General features: G+C 46.9%; 1 protein-coding gene across 1 annotated transcript; it reads left to right on the top strand.

Moving 5' to 3' along the window:
• The first annotated feature begins 1,446 nt into the window (after positions 1-1,446).
• LOC139831391 (uncharacterized) lies at positions 1,447-14,801 on the top strand. Its single transcript, XM_071820655.1, has 6 exons — positions 1,447-1,799; positions 1,885-2,122; positions 2,220-2,292; positions 2,393-2,449; positions 14,352-14,620; positions 14,703-14,801. Exons 1-6 carry the CDS (start codon positions 1,492-1,494, stop codon positions 14,799-14,801), a joined length of 1,044 nt encoding a protein of 347 aa, XP_071676756.1. The 5' UTR covers positions 1,447-1,491.
• The last annotated feature ends 1,649 nt before the right edge of the window (positions 14,802-16,450 follow it).

Genomic DNA, 16,450 nt, shown 5'->3' with positions numbered 1-16,450 from the left:
ACTTGTATTTGACCAAAGGTTCCCGAGGTATTGAATAATTCTTTCTGTCGCCGTTTTTCTTGTCGACATACTTCCCTTAATCAAATTTACTTCATCCTCCTCGAATAATCGTGACTTTTCTGCCCTGTGGGTCCATTGCTTCGACTACGTTGACACGTCGTGCAAGTAGTGGACACACGTCCTCCGCTTTTCCTGGCGCACGTACGGTAACGCCTATTTCAGTAAAAATACTTTTTTGCCCTTGTGTCTAGAAGATCCATCCTCACCACACGATTTCTTCATCCAACGGCACAATCGCTTCACCCGAATCTTATATAAACCCTTCTTCAACCTTCGTTCATCCTCGCTTGCGCCGCTCACCTGTTCCTCGTCGCAAAACGTCCCCTGCGCCCAACTCTCTCCAATCTTCCGTACGCACATACATTGCTCTGCCCACTGCCGTTGATGCCACCGCGCACGCGTCTGACTCGCCACAGCACGCCGGAATCCAAGATGGCCGCCGAGGATCTTGAGTGGGAGAGATCCAAAATCTCCAATCAAGACATCAACACTCTGAAGAGGCTCGGCCTCATGACGAAGGAGGACGCCATCCGCTTTCCTAGCGAAGAAAGCTACCCCAAGCCTCCAATGGAGTATCGGGTTAGTTTTGTTGATCACCTGATCCGCGGCCTTTCAACCCCAATCCACGATTTCCTCCGCGGCCTTCTTTTTGTTTATGGGATTCAACCGCACGGTTGACTCCCAATTCCATCCTTCACATTTCTATTTTTATCACACTTTGCGAATGCTTCCTCGGAATCACTCCCAATTGGGCTCTGTGGAAGCGCATTTTCTGCCTCCGCCGTAATGGCTCCCACAACGTCACTTATAACATAGGTGGCGTTGTTATCTGTGTTCGGACTGATGTCGATTATTTCGACGTCAAGTTTCCTGATTCTGTCCAAGGATGGCGCAAAAAGTGGCTCTACATCCACGAAGAAAGCGCCAATTCTGTGGAGCACAACATAGTTCCTTTCGACGGAAGTGCCAGGATTCAGCGTCGCCGTTCCTCGGGATGCCGAAGCTTACGAAGAAGAGAAAACGGCAGCAGGCGCTCATGGCTCGTATCCGTCATCTTCAAAACACTCGAGGCAAAGAGCTATCTCGGTGTTCAAATTACTGCCTACTTCCTTAGGATTAGAGTGCAGCCTCTTCGTGCTCGCAAAAATCCCCTTTGGACGTATTCTCGGTGAAAATGACGCCAATGTAATCTCCAAAGGATCTTTCTGTAAAGGACTTGGAAAAATTGGTTCGAAGAATTTCTCGATTAGGCAAGAAAGATCCTATTCCCTCCTCCTGTCGAGTGGAACCATACAGTGCTTCCAATCCTCTTCCCGAGGTATTTTGTCTTCTCGAAGTTTTATCTTGTTTTGAACTGTTCCTCGTATCTTATTTGCAGTGGTATCTCACTTATTCTCTTTTGTCACTATTTCTTTGTAGAATCATCCTACTATGGCTTCCCTTCCTCCTCTTCCTGAGGATGGAGAGGTCGAAGAAAGAGCCGTTGTCGATGATGTCAACCAGGAGACCCCCTCTTTTGTGAATGAACCCGCAGATTCTCGAAAATCTGCGGGATCTACTGAGAAGGATGCTGCCTCTGAAGATACAACATCAGCGCAATCTCCTCCTCCTGCTGTTTCTCCGAAGAACAAAAGGAAAAGGCATGATGCCGAGGATTCTGGCACTTCTAAGGCTGAAAAAGCTGGTCCTTCTAATCCGAAGGCAGCTTACGATCCTTATGTTGAATCCCTCATCAGCTCGTAAGTCACCTATCTCGCTATATTTTTGTACTCGAAATATTTATCTTGTCGTGCTTTTTATACTGCCGATTTTTTGATCAATCAGTGATGAGGAGGAAGAAGTACCAGTTACTGACGTGGCTCCTCGAACAAGCACGTCACGTACTGTACTTGCCTCAGACACGCTAGTTGAAGGAGAAGAAACGTCGCCTCCTCAACAAGACGTCGTCACCACTACTCCGCCATCAAGCCCCCGTGTCCCTTCACCAAAAAGGGCAAGGGTTGAAAAGATTGTTGATTCTGCCCCTCAGTTGGGCAGTTCGTCGACTCTGCTCTTAGATGATGTAAGTCTGTCGACATCTATATTTTCCTTATTTTATTTTTCCACACCTTTTCTCTTTTTCCTGCCGATGTTTCTCTTACTGTGTTCACGCTGAACAGCCTATGATCAAGGATCTTCTCCGCATCGGGTCCCAATTTATTGGGTACCGTGAATATGCCGCCAGAGCCGAAGGTAACGACTTTTATACTTGCTATTTTGCACTGACTTTCTATTCCTGTTGCTCGTCGCTATTTTTTGATCTTTCTTTTCTTTCTTTTTCATATCTCGACAGAAAAACTTTCAGAGGCCAACGAACGTGTCGACGCACTTGCTCGAAAACTCGAGCAAAGTGAGGCGGCTCGCAAGAAAGCTGAACTTGCTGCTAGCAAAGCCAAGGCCGAGGTTGATGAAGCCAAGGCGAAAACTGCTAGTGTCGAGGACCTGCAGAGAAGGCTCAAAGATGCCGAATCTGCCTTAGATGAGCAGAAAACTGCACAAACTGTGCGTGAACAAGAGATCATCAAGCGTCTGAAGTCGCAAAGTCGACGTACGCTGAGTAATATCATCAACCCCTTCTATTGTACTTCCTGTTTCTTGGTTTTTGACTAATGGTTCTTTGTTTTGTGTGGCAGCCCAAACAAACCAAGATTTTGATCTGGAGAATCCCGTCAATGACCCTCTCCTTGATGCACTTTCTCTTCTGGAGTTCCATGGGCGCGAAATTCGTGAAGGCGTGGCCAATGCCAGTGCGAGTTTGTCGGCGTTGTTCCCCTACTTCTTCCCGAAGAAAGAGGAACCTTCGACTTTCCTTGCCCTTGCCAAGCTTTTCAATTCGTCGGAAGACCTGGGATTGAAGATGCGTCAGGAGAATATGAAGGTTCTTGTCGAGAGTACCGTTGCCCTGGTTGCCGACAGCCAACAGACGCTTGATTGGATGAAGGTTGGCGACACCAGCCAGGTAGAGCATTCGAGATGGAGGTCGCTGATCAAGGCAGCCAAGCCCAACACGAAGAAGATCTTGGCGTATCTGGGGATCAAGCCAGCTTCGACTCCTAGCTCCTCGAGGCCGGAGGTCTAGTTGCATGCCTCCTTGTTTCTTTTTCTGTTTCTTTTGCTTTTGTTGCCAAAGTAGTTGTTTTGGCGACATTCATTTCCTTAGCTCCACTGTAGTGCCCTTGTAATTATTCCAAGAAATTAATGAAAAACTCTATGTGTCATTTGATATTGTCTTGTCTAAATTTCAGTTGATATTTGATAACTATACTCCAACTTCCGCTCCTTCCAATGTATCGCCTTCTTCTCGTGCGAGGAGAGCTTTTGCCGATCATCGCACTGTCGACGATACCTTGTCGCAAGAACTGGATGAACTTCGGCAGCAACTTCAGTATGCGAAGAAGCAAACACTTGTGATGATGGAGCAATCTCGTAAGTCATCTGAAGCCGAAAAAATTGCTCTTCAACAATCTCACGAAGCCGTGGCTGCTAAGGAAATTGCCGCTTCCGAGGCTGAAAAGGCAACTACTCGAGAAAATTTCATGCTCGAATTAATGAATGAAGCCAGTCTGAGATATGTCGGGTATGCCTGTTTCATCCGCTGATATTCTTTATCTTCATGCTATTGTTTCTTAGAGGTTTCCACTTCTTTGTTTTGATAGGTGCCTTTACTGATGCTGCTGCCGAGGAGGAGAGGGTAAATGCTAGGACAACCCTCCTTGTTAATCTTTCCCTGGACCATGGTTCTTTGTTTTGGGCTACCCTGCAGAGGACCCGCCAAATTGTCGTATTCCAAGATCGCGCCTCTCAAACTCGCGATTTCCTTGACTTCTGCACCAAGACTTTGTCCATGGTTTACAACTCCATGTTTCCTCGAACGTCCAGCCAAAAACTCTTCCCGACTTGATGGAAAGGTTCAGGGATGCTCGCAGATCCATGATTTTGTCGTAGCTCAACCGGTAGCCGGCGCCGCATTTGCTCTTATCATGCTCCAGATCTGCCACTCGAAGCTTGACCTTACCCAGGTTGTCGAAAAGGTTCACCAAAAAGTAAAACGTCGGAGAGTTGGTGTTGACAGGATTAACACGAAGGTTACGCCTATAGCCGAAGAAATGATTGAGGACCTACTTCGGATGGATGCCGACTTTTTTGCCGATGGCCATTATGCCGATTTTCTTGGTGCTGCTCCTGAGGAAAACAGGGTTACTCTTGATGACATATTGAATCAAGACTAGTTATTTTCTTCTTGTAGATATTTTTCTTTGTAATCCATGACTATATTGTAAAGCAATCATTATATTTCTCTGTTTGTTTAGCCCCCGAGTGTTTCGGTGACTCTTTACTATATTTGTATACTTGCGAGGTTTTGGACCAAGGCATTTATATATTTAGTGCGAATATGAGCCCCCGAGCTTTTTATTGAGTACTTTTTTGTATTTTTGTTGACTCACGAGGTATTTGAATACCAAGGCAAGTTTTTCCTTTTGTCGATGAACTATGTTGAAATTCGTGGAGCGAAGACTTTGGTCATGTCGATAAAGAAGAAAAGTTATATTGTCACTATCTTTATTATATTGCAGCACCGCGAGCCCGCCTCATTAAAAACCTTCTCCGGCCCCACTCGGTGCCCCGAAAAAGGAAAAGAGTGCGTCTGAAAACTCGCGGGCGTTTCAAGACATTGAAGCTTTACAAAGACTATATTTTGACTCTAGGCGTAGAAACGCCTAAGGTGCGCCACGTTCCAGGGGTTTGGCTCCTCCACCCCTGTCTTCTTGTCCTTTATTCTGTATGCTCCTCCTCCAATTACTTCCGTGACAATGTAAGGGCCAAGCCATGGTGACTCGAGTTTTTCATGACTTTTGCGTGAGCCGAAGAACTAGGTCTCCCACCTGAAAAGATCTTGGCCGCAAACGTCGACTGTGGTAATTCTTCAAGTCCTGTTGATATTTGGTTACCCGAGATAATACTTCATCTCGAGCTTCATCAAGTGCGTCGACGTCGTCTTCTAGCGCTCTTCTCGACGTTTTTTCATCATATTCAGCGACACGTGGAGAGTTGTGCTCTATCTCGATTGGTAGTACTGCCTCTGCTCCATGAACCAGGAAAAACGGAGTTTCCTGCGTTGCTGTGTTTGGTGTTGTTCGGATGCTCCACAACACACTTGGTAGTTCTTCTGGCCAGGTATGTCGAGCTTTTTCCAGTGGTCCTAACAAGCGCTTCTTGATACCATTGCAGATGATGCCATTGGCTTTCTCGACTTGCCCATTGGTTTGAGGATGTGCAACTGACGCAAAGTTCAGCTTAATACCCACCTCTTCGCAATAATCTTTGAATTCATGGGATGTGAAGTTACTGCCGTTGTCTGTGACGATGCTGTGGGGCACTCCAAATCTGAAGACGAGGCCTTTTACGAATTTTACTGCGGATGCTGCATCTGGTGAATTTATCGGCTTCGCTTCTATCCACTTTGTAAACTTATCGACAACTACTAGCATGTACTCCTTTCCTCCTGGCCAGGATTTGTGTAACTTACCCACCATATCAAGTCCCCATTGAGCAAAGGGCCATGACAATGGTATTGGTGCTAGCTCTGCTGCTGGAGAGTGGGGTTTTGCGGCAAACCTTTGACACGCGTCGCAAGTTCTTACTATGTCCTTGGCGTCCTCGATTGCTGTCAACCAGGCGAATCGTGCCCGAAAACCTTGGCTGCAATAGCTCGACTACTTGCGTGGTGGCCACATATTCCTTCGTGTACATCCTTCAGAATTATTCTTCCTTCTTCGGGTGTGACGCACCTTTGCAAGACGCCCGAAATACTTCGCTTATACAATTCTCCCTTGACCACCGTGAAAGCTTTGGAGCGTCGAATTACTCGCCTTGCTTCAACTGGATCGTCAGGTATTTCTTTCCTAAGGATATATGATATGTACGGCTGCATCCACGGTATCTGTATCATCATGACCAAGTCCTGATCTTCTTCGTCCTCTTGCTTTTCCTTGGCAGCCCCCGAGGGTTTCTTCTCCTTCTTTTTTGACTTTGTTGGCTTAGTGGATCTCTCTGTTATCTCTTCCCGAATACACCCGGCGGGACCGGAAGGCACTGTGACCCGATGTTTGCAAGAACGTCGGCTTCATCGTTGCTCAACCTGCTAATATGATTTACTTCGCATCCATCGAATAACTTCTCAAGCTCGTTGTACACCTCCTTGTATGCCATCATGCTATCATTGACTGCATCACATTGGTTCATAACTTGCTGAGCCACCAACTGTGAGTCTCCAAAGATTTTTAATCGGGTTGCTCCGCAGGCTTTCGCCATCTTCATCCCGTGTATGAGAGCCTCATATTCTGCTTCATTGTTAGATGCGTTAAGGAACGTCATCCGGAGGATGTACTTCAATTTGTCGCCTTCAGGTGATATGAGTACTACTCCTGCGCCAGCTCCTTCTAGTCTCTTGGACCCATCAAAGTTCATGGTCCAAGTTCTCGATAAATCTGGTGGTCCCGTATTTTGCAACTCCATCCATTCTCGCGATGAAGTCCGGCGTATTTGCGACTTTATTGCTTTTCTTTTTTCATACGTGATGTCCCGAGGGGAAAGTTCTATTCCCCAAAGGGAGACACGACCCGTAGCTTCGGGTTATTCAAGATATTTGACAAGGGAGCTTCATTGACCACTATGATCGGGTGTGCCGAAAAATAGTGGCGCAATTTTCGTGCTGTCGTGAACACTCCATATGCTAGCTTTTGGTACTGAGGGTACCTTTGTTTTGAAGGTGACAAGACTTCGCTCACGAAGTATACTGGCCGCTGCACTCCATGGATTTTCCCTTCTTCTTCTCTTTCGACAACTAATACCGTGCTAACCACTTGGGGCGTGGCTGCAATATATAGCAGGAGAGGTTCCTTTTCCTTTGGAGCCACCAGGATTGGTGGTGTTGAGATTTTTCGCTTCAGATCCTCGAAAGCTCTGTCGGCCTCTTCGTTCCACTGGAATTTATCTCCTTGTTTTATCAGCGCATAAAATGGTAACGCTTTTCTCCTAACCTCGGCGACGAACCTCGCTCAAAGCTGCGACTCGCCCAGCTTAATCGCTGTATTTCTTTCAACTTTGTTGGCTTTCTCATTGTTACTATGGCTTGTATTTTGTCGGGATTTGCTTCAATCCCTCTTGCCGAAACTAGAAACCCCGTAAGTTCTCCCGCTGGGACGCCAAAAGAACACTTCGTCGGGTTCAGCTTTGAGGCAGAATTTGTCGAGGTTGTCAAAAGTTTCTTTGAGATCCTCGATCAGCGTTGTCCCCTTTTTTGATGTTATGACGACATCATCGATGTATACTTGCACGTTTTTCCCGATCCGTGTTGCTAAACACTTCGCATCATCCTTCGATATGTTGCTCCCGCATTTTTTAGACCAAAGGGCATTGTCTTGTAGCAAAACACGCCGTAAGGTGTAATAAACGCTGTCTTGGCTTCATCATCTTCTTTTAATCTGATCTGGTTATAACCAGAGTATGCATCCAAGAAGGAAAGACGTTCGCAACCTGCCGTGGAGTCGATAATTTGATCGATCCTTGGGAGGGGAAAGTGATCCTTAGGACAATGTTTATTGAGACACGTAAAGTCGACGCACATGCGAAGGACTCGTCGTGTTTTTCTTCGGCACCATCACCGGGTTAGCTACCCATGTGGCTTCGTAGATATTTCTCTGATAAAACCAGCCTCTTCGAGTCGATTTATTTCTGAAAGCATGGCTTTGCGGTTTGGTTCCGAAAAACGCCGCAGAGGTTGTCTGATTGGTTTCGCCGTTGGATCCAAATTTAGGTGGTGCTCGGCAAGTTCCCTGGGTACTCCTGGCATGTCAGCTGGACACCATGCAAAGATTTTCCAGTTCTCACGGAGGAACTTGACGAGCGCGCTTTCCTATGCGATATCCATGTCGTTTGCTATAGATGTCGTCTTTTTTGGATCTGTCGGGTGAATCTGCACCTCCTTAGAATTTTTCTCTCGTGTTGAAAGTTGATTCTTTATTTGGTCTTCCAACGTCCTGGCAAGACGTCGTAATCAGTCATGCTTTTTGACGCCAAGTACTCAGCTTGCATCCCGAAAGTTTCTGCCAACCTGTGAAAATCCTTGTCGCACTTATCGGCTAAGGCAAAGCTTCCCCTGACTGTGATTGGTCCTTTTGGTCCTGGCAACCTCCACAACAGGTATGTATAGTGTGGCACTGCCATAAATCGAGCATATGCTGGTCGTCCTAACAGAGCATGATATTGTGATGGAAAATCGACAACTTCGAACTCGAGCCTTTCGATTCTATAATTTTCTCGGGTCCCAAACTGGACGTCAAGATTGATCTTTCCCAATGGATAACTTGGTTTCTCCGGTGTGATGCCGTGGAACCTTGTGTCTGTTGGTTTCAAGTTTGCTAAGGATATGTTCATCTTCCTCAATGTATTCGCATACATGAGGTTCAAGCTGCTTGCCGCCGTCTATGAACACTCGAGAGACATCAAATCCTGCGATAATTCTTTGGCAGGATAAGTGCTGACCGCCCTGGTCGAGGAACTTGCTGCGGATGATCTGCTATTGTGAAGCCGATATCTTGTCCCGACCAATTAAGGTACTCAACTGTTGGTGGAGGCATTTTCTCTGCCATAAACACTGTCGTGAGATTACTTTTTGAGCTCTATTGGACGGCCTTCCCTTCGAATCATCAACACTGCTCCGTTGGAATTAGGATCAACATAGGGTGGTGGTGCAGTGCTGCCGCTATTCTTAGCTGGTGTCGATTGTCCTCTCGTAATCGCGGGAGGTGGCGGGAGATGAACCTCGCTCCTAGGCTCCCGAGGGTTTCTCTCGTGCTGCTCGAGCGTGAGCATTTTCTCGCGTATCTGAACATTGCCTGAAAATTTCGACGGTCTTTCTGCAGTGCCCCGACTGTCTTTTCCCGTTCGTCGAGGAAGAAGTGCATCCGGCACGGTCCGTTCGGCATTTCCTCGGGGACACGAAAGGTCTTGGAAACCTCGGCCCACTATTTTGCCTCGTTGCGTGAATCATCCCTATTATCACCTCGCTGTTCACCGCTTCTCTGGTAATCATCTCTGTTGCCTCCTGTATTTGTCCGAAAACCTGCCGAAATTTGTCCCGGGGCGTCGTAGTTCGGTACGTCCGAGGAAATCTTCGCCTCGGTTGATAGTTTCGACCACGGTCCTCCTCCGGCGACCCGTGTCGTTTGTTGTGGACAGCGTCTTCTCCATCTGCCCATTTATTTGCTATCTCCATTAACGCGGATACTGTCCTTGGATTGGTCCTTCCCAAATCCTCGACAAAGTCTCCACGCTCGACTCCTGCGACAAACGCATCTATTGCTCTCTCGTCGATATGTTTTCGCTGAGTTTTTGATGATATTCCACCTCTGGATGTACTTTCTCATTGGCTCATCCGGCTTTTGTCGACACGCTCTCAACTCCTCTAACGATGCGGGTTTTTTGCACGTGGATCTGAAGTTCTTGACGAACACGTCCTCGAAACTTTCCAGCCTGTCGATGGATCCTGGAGCGAGTTTCTTTATCCATGATCGTGCGGCACCACTCAGGTGCACCTGGATGCTTTGCATGGCTGTTGCCCTAGTTCCTCCTGTCGCCTTCACCGTCTCCGGATAGTCGACTAGCCAATCCTCCGGATCTTGAAGGCCGTCGAATTTCTTGAAATTATCGGGTAACTTGAATCCCGAGGGGACTCGCGTTTTTCGGACTCTCCTCGTGAAGCATGGTAAGCCGCACATATCTTCGTCGTTAAGTTCGGGGATTGCCGATGATCCCTTCGCTTTGCCAGCGCTCCGTCGACTCTTGCTTGTGCTGCCGTGTCTCTTGCTCCACTTGGCCCTTCGAGTCTGCCGTCGTTGCTGCTGCGGGTCGCGGACTATTTTGCCTTGCCACTCCTTCGGGAGGCGTTGATATAAACGCTGTCCCCATAGCTCCAACTCCTGCTACCGCCATATTGTACGGTGTTTCCCTTGGGTCACCCGGAGGTGGTTTAGATGCAAGGATAAAAGCATGTGTCGCCATATACCCAGCCTCTGGTGTCTTAGGGATGATGTTTCCTCTTGTATCTATCGACATAAAGGACATGTCGAGGTTTTGAACCAAGTGCTCTCTTTCCGCTTCGGGGATGTGTTGCAGTCTTGACCTTGCTCGTTCCGCGCCTCCCGATGGCTATCACCCGTAGTTCTAGATTGTCGACTTAGATCTGCCCTTCTCCTCGCTGGATGCGTAAGCCGCCTCCTTTCTCTGTTCAACTCAGCCGTCTCTGTTTTTCCAATTCCTCGGCAGCTCGTGCGAGCCTATATTGATATGCTTGCAATTCTTCTGGTGTGGCTGTGGTAGCCATTGGTTCTGTGCCGTTCATAGCTCTCGCAGCTCTGTCCCACGCTGCTTGTGAAAGTTGAACTCTATCTCGCGGCTCTGGCCCGACGTATTTGTTGCCCAAGCCTTGTCGCAGATTGGAGGGATCGACGTATGGATTTCCCAAACTGTCGAAAGCCTCAGATGTCTCTTCTTGATTTTCAATGGCGTAAATCTGATGATACTTTGTACTCAGATCTATGTTGGGTTTGGTGACATCGTCGTTGAGATTGATGAAGACCTTGCCCACTGTCAAAGATTTGTCGATGAAGTCGAATCGTCGACATTGCTTGAACCATCGCTTATATATGAATCCGCAGATGACTCAAACGACATGTCGTTGAAGATCTTGGCGAGTTTCTCTCTTGCTCTGATGCTGACGTAGCGTGTCGCCGAGGTTTCTTCTTCTCCTGATTCGTTTGACGATGTATAGCTTGAAAAATCGGAATCGGCCACTGATGATTCCGACGAAATCGGAATCTCGACACGATACGATCCTTCCTTCTCGACGCGAAAGTGGAACCTTCCGAACGTCATCTCCATGGGCTCCGCCAGATACGCATATGCATCCAAACGGGAGGGTGGGTGAGGAACAAAATCGACAGGACCAGTAGCGATCTGTTTACCTCGATCCATTGTGTTGCTTGCGGTTGACGATGTCGAAGATCTTGAGCGTGCCATCGAGATCAGCTCCTTACGCCTCTAATTCCCACAGACGGCGCCAATTGACAAGGTATTGACTTGTCAATGCCTATGGATTATAGGCTAGGGTTTAGTTAGAAGTAGAGGGCAAGTAGATCTCGAAGGTTTCAGCCGAAAAGTACTCGACGACTATGAAAACTAGGGCTTACAGACAATGATTCGATCGATTCTTTGTCCCTCGACTCCCCCTTATATATGAGGTGAAGCCGAGGGATTCGTGCTATACAAGTTTACAGAGTCCGGGACGGTTTCTAACTCATCCCGCCAGATTACAAACAACACTTCCTATTACAACTCTATCTTTCCTTAGTAAATCTTGGGCTCCCGAATCTTCTTATTCTTCGGGTATTGGGCCTCCAGTAAACCCCGGGTACCATCTTCGGCAGGCCCATTTGGGATGCCTATGTCACTCGCGCCGCCATGGCCCCTGACCGCCCACGCCGCTGCCTTGCCTGACCGGTCGTCGTCACGCCACCGCCACCTTCCCCCCCCCCACCGTACGTTATTGATTTGTATGCTAGCTATATAGATTAGTATGCTATAGTATGCTATATATATTTGTATGATATAGATTTGTATGCGGGAGTTGAGGATTGGAACATGGATCCAGATGATCCGTTTATCTCGATTGTTCAATCTAGTAATGGTATCTGTGCTAGACTATATACAGGGAGGGATACGACGTGCTTATAAATGTGATAAATAGACCGATGTATTCCGAATTCAATGCTAGATGGCCCTAATACGTTGCAAACGTATCTATAATTTTTGATGCTCCATGCTTGTTGTACACCAATTTCTATATGTTTTGTTTACACTTCGTTGCACTTTTATACATTTTCCGGAACTAACCTATTGACAAGATGCCACAGTGCCAGTTCCCTGTTTTCTGCTATTTTGTATTTCAGAAAAGTTGTACAGGAAATATTCTCGGAATTGGACGAAACAAAAGCCGAAGTTCCTATTTTACTGTAATGAAGACGGAGTCCGGAGGGGAGACGAAGAAGTGCCACGAGGCGACCTCACCTGCCCTTGGCGCAGCCCTGGCCCTGGTCGCGCCAAGGGGCGGTGTGGGCCCCTCGGGCACCCACCTACCTCGCCCTTCCGCCTATTTATTCACCTGTTCGGGAAAAACCTAAAGACCCGAGCCTCCATCCACGAAAAGTTCCGTCGCGGCCGCCATCGCCGACCCTAGCTCGGGAGGGTTCTGAAGCTCTTCCCGACACCATGCCGGAGAGGGAGATCAGCACCGGAGGCCTGTACATCGCCATGCCCGCCTCCGAAGTGGTGCGTGAGTAGTTCATCTCTGGACTACGGGTCCATAGCAGTAGCTAGATGGTTGTCTTCTCCAATTTATGCTTCATGTTTAGATCTTGTGAGATGCCTATCATGATCAAGATCATCTTTATGTAATGCTACATGTTGTGTTTGCTGGGATCCGATGGATATTGAATACTATGGTTGAGATCGATTATATACTTGTCATATGTTATTTGTGATCTTGCATGCTCTCTGTTGCTAGTAGATGCTTTGGCCAAGTATAGGCTTGTAACTCCAAGAGGGAGTATTTATGCTCGATAGTGGGTTCATGCCTCTAGTAATCTGGAAGAGTGACAATAACTTCTAAGGTTGTAGATGTGCTGTTGCTACTAGGGAGAAAACAACAATGCTTTGTCTAAGGATAATTCTATTGTTTACTTTACACACTTTGCTTAATGCGATAATCTGTTGCTTGCAACTTAATACTGAAAGGGGTGCGGACGCTAACCGGAAGTTGGATTATTAGTCATAGACGCAGTTGGATTACGGTCTATGTATTATGTTGTAATGCCCAAATGAATCTCATAGTGATCATCTTGTCATGTATGGTCTTTATTCTGTCAATTGCCCAGCTGTAATTTGTTCACCCAACATGTTATTTATATTTATGGAGAGACACCTCTAGTGAACTGTGGACCCCAGTCCTTTATTTTACATTGATAAAATCATCGTGTTCTGTTTACTTACTGCAAGCATTGTTCTCTTAAATTCCACTGCAAACAAACATTTCCACACTATACGGTTAATCCTTTATTTTCAGCAAAACCGGTGAGATTGACAACCTCACTGTAAGTTGGGGCAAAGTATTTTGGTTGTGTTGTGTGCAGGTTCCACGTTGTTGCTGACGCCGGTAGTGCGCCCTGCCACAAGTTAGCTAGCAACACCTTCAGAAGTCACTCCATTCTCATACTGGTCGATTAAACCTTGGTTTCTTACTGAGGGAAAACTTGCTACTGTGCTCATCATACCTTCCTCTTGGGGTTCCCCAACGGTGTGCAACTGCGCAACATTAAGCTCTTTTTCTGGCGCCGTTGCCGGGGAGAAAGAGGATTTCTGCAAGGGGAGTCTCTCATCTCCAATCTCTTTACTTTGTTATTGTTTTGCTTAGTTTATTTTACTTTGTCTTGTTTGCTTCTTTTTATCAAAAACACAAAAAAAATAGTTTCTTTTATAGTTGTTATTTTGTTGCCTTATTTTTAGCTCATTATGTTGATCTCTAAGTACGTTCTGAAAGAGCTATCAATAGGTAGTGGTTCTATAATTGGGAGAGATAACATTGAATAATTCTTTAATCATGTTAGTAAGCACAAAGATATTGAGGAAAGATCCTTAGTAGAACTTGCTCCTAATTATGAAACTGCTGCAGCTTATTTAGTTCAAATGTTAGAGGCTAGGTTTGTTAGCCTTAACCCCATAATGTAGAAAATGTTTCTTAAACTTCATGAAGTTGAGGATGATGAAAAGAGAGATTTTATTCTGGAAACTTTGCTTAAAGAACTTAGAGATGTTGCTATAGAAGCTAGGAAAGTCTTTGATTGGTTTAAGATGCTAGGCTAATGTGTAGATGTTATTGGTACACTTGAAAAGATAGACAAAACCAAACCTGAAAATAGGGAGAAAATCGAAATACCAATACCTGTTAAACTCATAGGAATGCATGAAGCTTTGGAAAAGAATTTTGATTGGATTGTCCCTGAAAACCCATTTGATGAAAGTAGTGAACCCAAAAGTGCTGAGAGAAGGATCGCATCGTCTCGCGGCACCGATTTTTTCGGGACCGTTGGCGGTTGAACCCGATTTCTCGGGATCGTCAACATCATCTGTCATGTCAGGCGACGAAGAAGTTTCGCCGCCACGCTTCACCAAGCCCGCCGACAGCGGGGCACTCACCGATCTGTTCGGCGATATGACTTTCGGGTCGTTCACAGAAACCGATCTAGACAGCGACTCGGAAAGCTTCACCAACTTCGGCTTCACCAACTTCGACTTCACCAATACCAACAACTCTACTGCTAGTAGGGAGGTCTTCGCCGATCTATATGACGGTGTCACCGACCGTGAGGCTGATGAAAACTCAACTGCAACATATCATCAGATCTATGTAATTACGGGAGCAGGTCGTCAAGAGGATGAAGAGCCTGAGGCTTTCGACGATTTGGGCAACCCCTAAGTCGATCCCGCAGATCTCACTCGAGGAACGGGAAATAAATATATTGGAACTGAGCCGCGAGAAAAAGTACAGCTGCCGCAGGAAGCGTGGGATAGAGCTGCAAGAGCCATGAACGACACGGAGCCGATGACTACACAAGCTACGCCACAAGTGTTGCAAGCATATCAGTATAAAATCGCTCGCTCCAGACAAGAGTTAGAAAAATTGCAGCGAAAACTCGACGAAAGAAAAGCTGCAGCTGATGCGTCAAGCGAGCGCAGGGTCAACCTGAGTCGACATTCGAGGACCTCAGAAGATAGTCACAGGGACACCCGCGCAAGAGCAAGATCTCGGTTGGCAGGTATACCCGAGCAAGAACGGGAGAACCTGATTCAAAACCTTGACATGTCCTTCATGTCAATAGACACGAGAGGGCACATCATCCCGAAAACACCAGAGGCAGGATATATGGCGACGCATGCATTCCTAATGGTATCTAGGCCACCTCAAGGAGATCCTAGATCGTCACTATACCAGATGGCTATGGCAGGAGTCGGCGTTATGGGTGCAGCGATAGCAGGAAGAGAAGTCGCACCGCAACCCGAAAGTACTCCACGCCGGAACAGTCCAAGGCAAAATAGTCCCCGACGCACTGTGGCAGCAGCGCGAGATGCCCCAAGAGAAGGCGACGCGAGGAATACAGTAGCTCAAGCTCGAGTCGATAGAGCACATGAGGAAAGGAGTCGCGAAAACAGAACATGTGAACATCAACATATACCGGAAGATAGTGATGAGGACTTGTGCGGACTCCCTTGCTTTACACGAAGGGTTCGCGAGACTCGAGTGCCCACTAGTTTCAAGTTACCCGACAACTATAAAAAGTTCGACGGGTTGCAAGATCCAGAGGATTGGTTAGTCGATTATCTGGAGACAGTAAAGTTGATGGGTGGAACAAGAGCAACAGCTATGCAGAGCATTCAGGTCCACCTCAGTGGAGCCGCAAGATCCTGGATGAAGAAGCTGCCGGAGGGATCCATAGCTAGCTGGGAAACTTTCGAAGACTTGTTCGTGAGAAATTTTAAATCCACTTGCAAAAAACCAACATCAATAGAGTAGCTAAGGGCTTGCAAGCAGAAGCCGGATGAATCGATGAGAATATACATTCAGCGGTGGAGTATCATCAAAAACTCGGCTGAGCACGTGTCCGATGAAAGAGCACTCGACGCGTTTGTTGCAGGGATCCGAAGGAGAGACCTAGTCGAAGAGTTGGGGAGGTCCAACCCAAGGACAATAGCAGAACTAATGGAAATAGCGAATCGCTAGGCCGACGGAGAAGATGATGTTCATAATAAACGACAAAGGTCACCCGAAAAAGATCGCAACAGAAACAACAACCAGAACATGCGACGTTTCCGTAACTTTGCGGAATATGACGGTCCCAGCCAAATAGCGGCTGGCTTCTGTGGGGACCCCGGACTAGCTGTCCGAAATACCCTGTTATGCATTCAACTCACGATCCCATGATCAGTGTGCCGTGAGCACATAACCGAACTGAATATCCAGATTACAACATCCATTACAAAGTACCGAATAATAAGTCTTACAATAATAGGGTCATATGACCCAGTCTTACATAAACGCCACTTCGGGCAAGTTCGCACAAACATAGCAGCGAATACACATCAACAGCGTCGGGCCCAAGTCATGCCTTAGACCTACGTGTAGCTGACTTGGAGAACGTCCTAGGTCGCATAGTCGTCTTGGTAGCCTCCATCATCTTCA

The sequence above is a fragment of the Lolium perenne genome, chromosome 5 (assembly GCF_019359855.2).
Source record: "Lolium perenne isolate Kyuss_39 chromosome 5, Kyuss_2.0, whole genome shotgun sequence".
NCBI lineage: Eukaryota > Viridiplantae > Streptophyta > Magnoliopsida > Poales > Poaceae > Lolium > Lolium perenne.
This window is presented reverse-complemented; position numbering and strand designations above follow the sequence as displayed.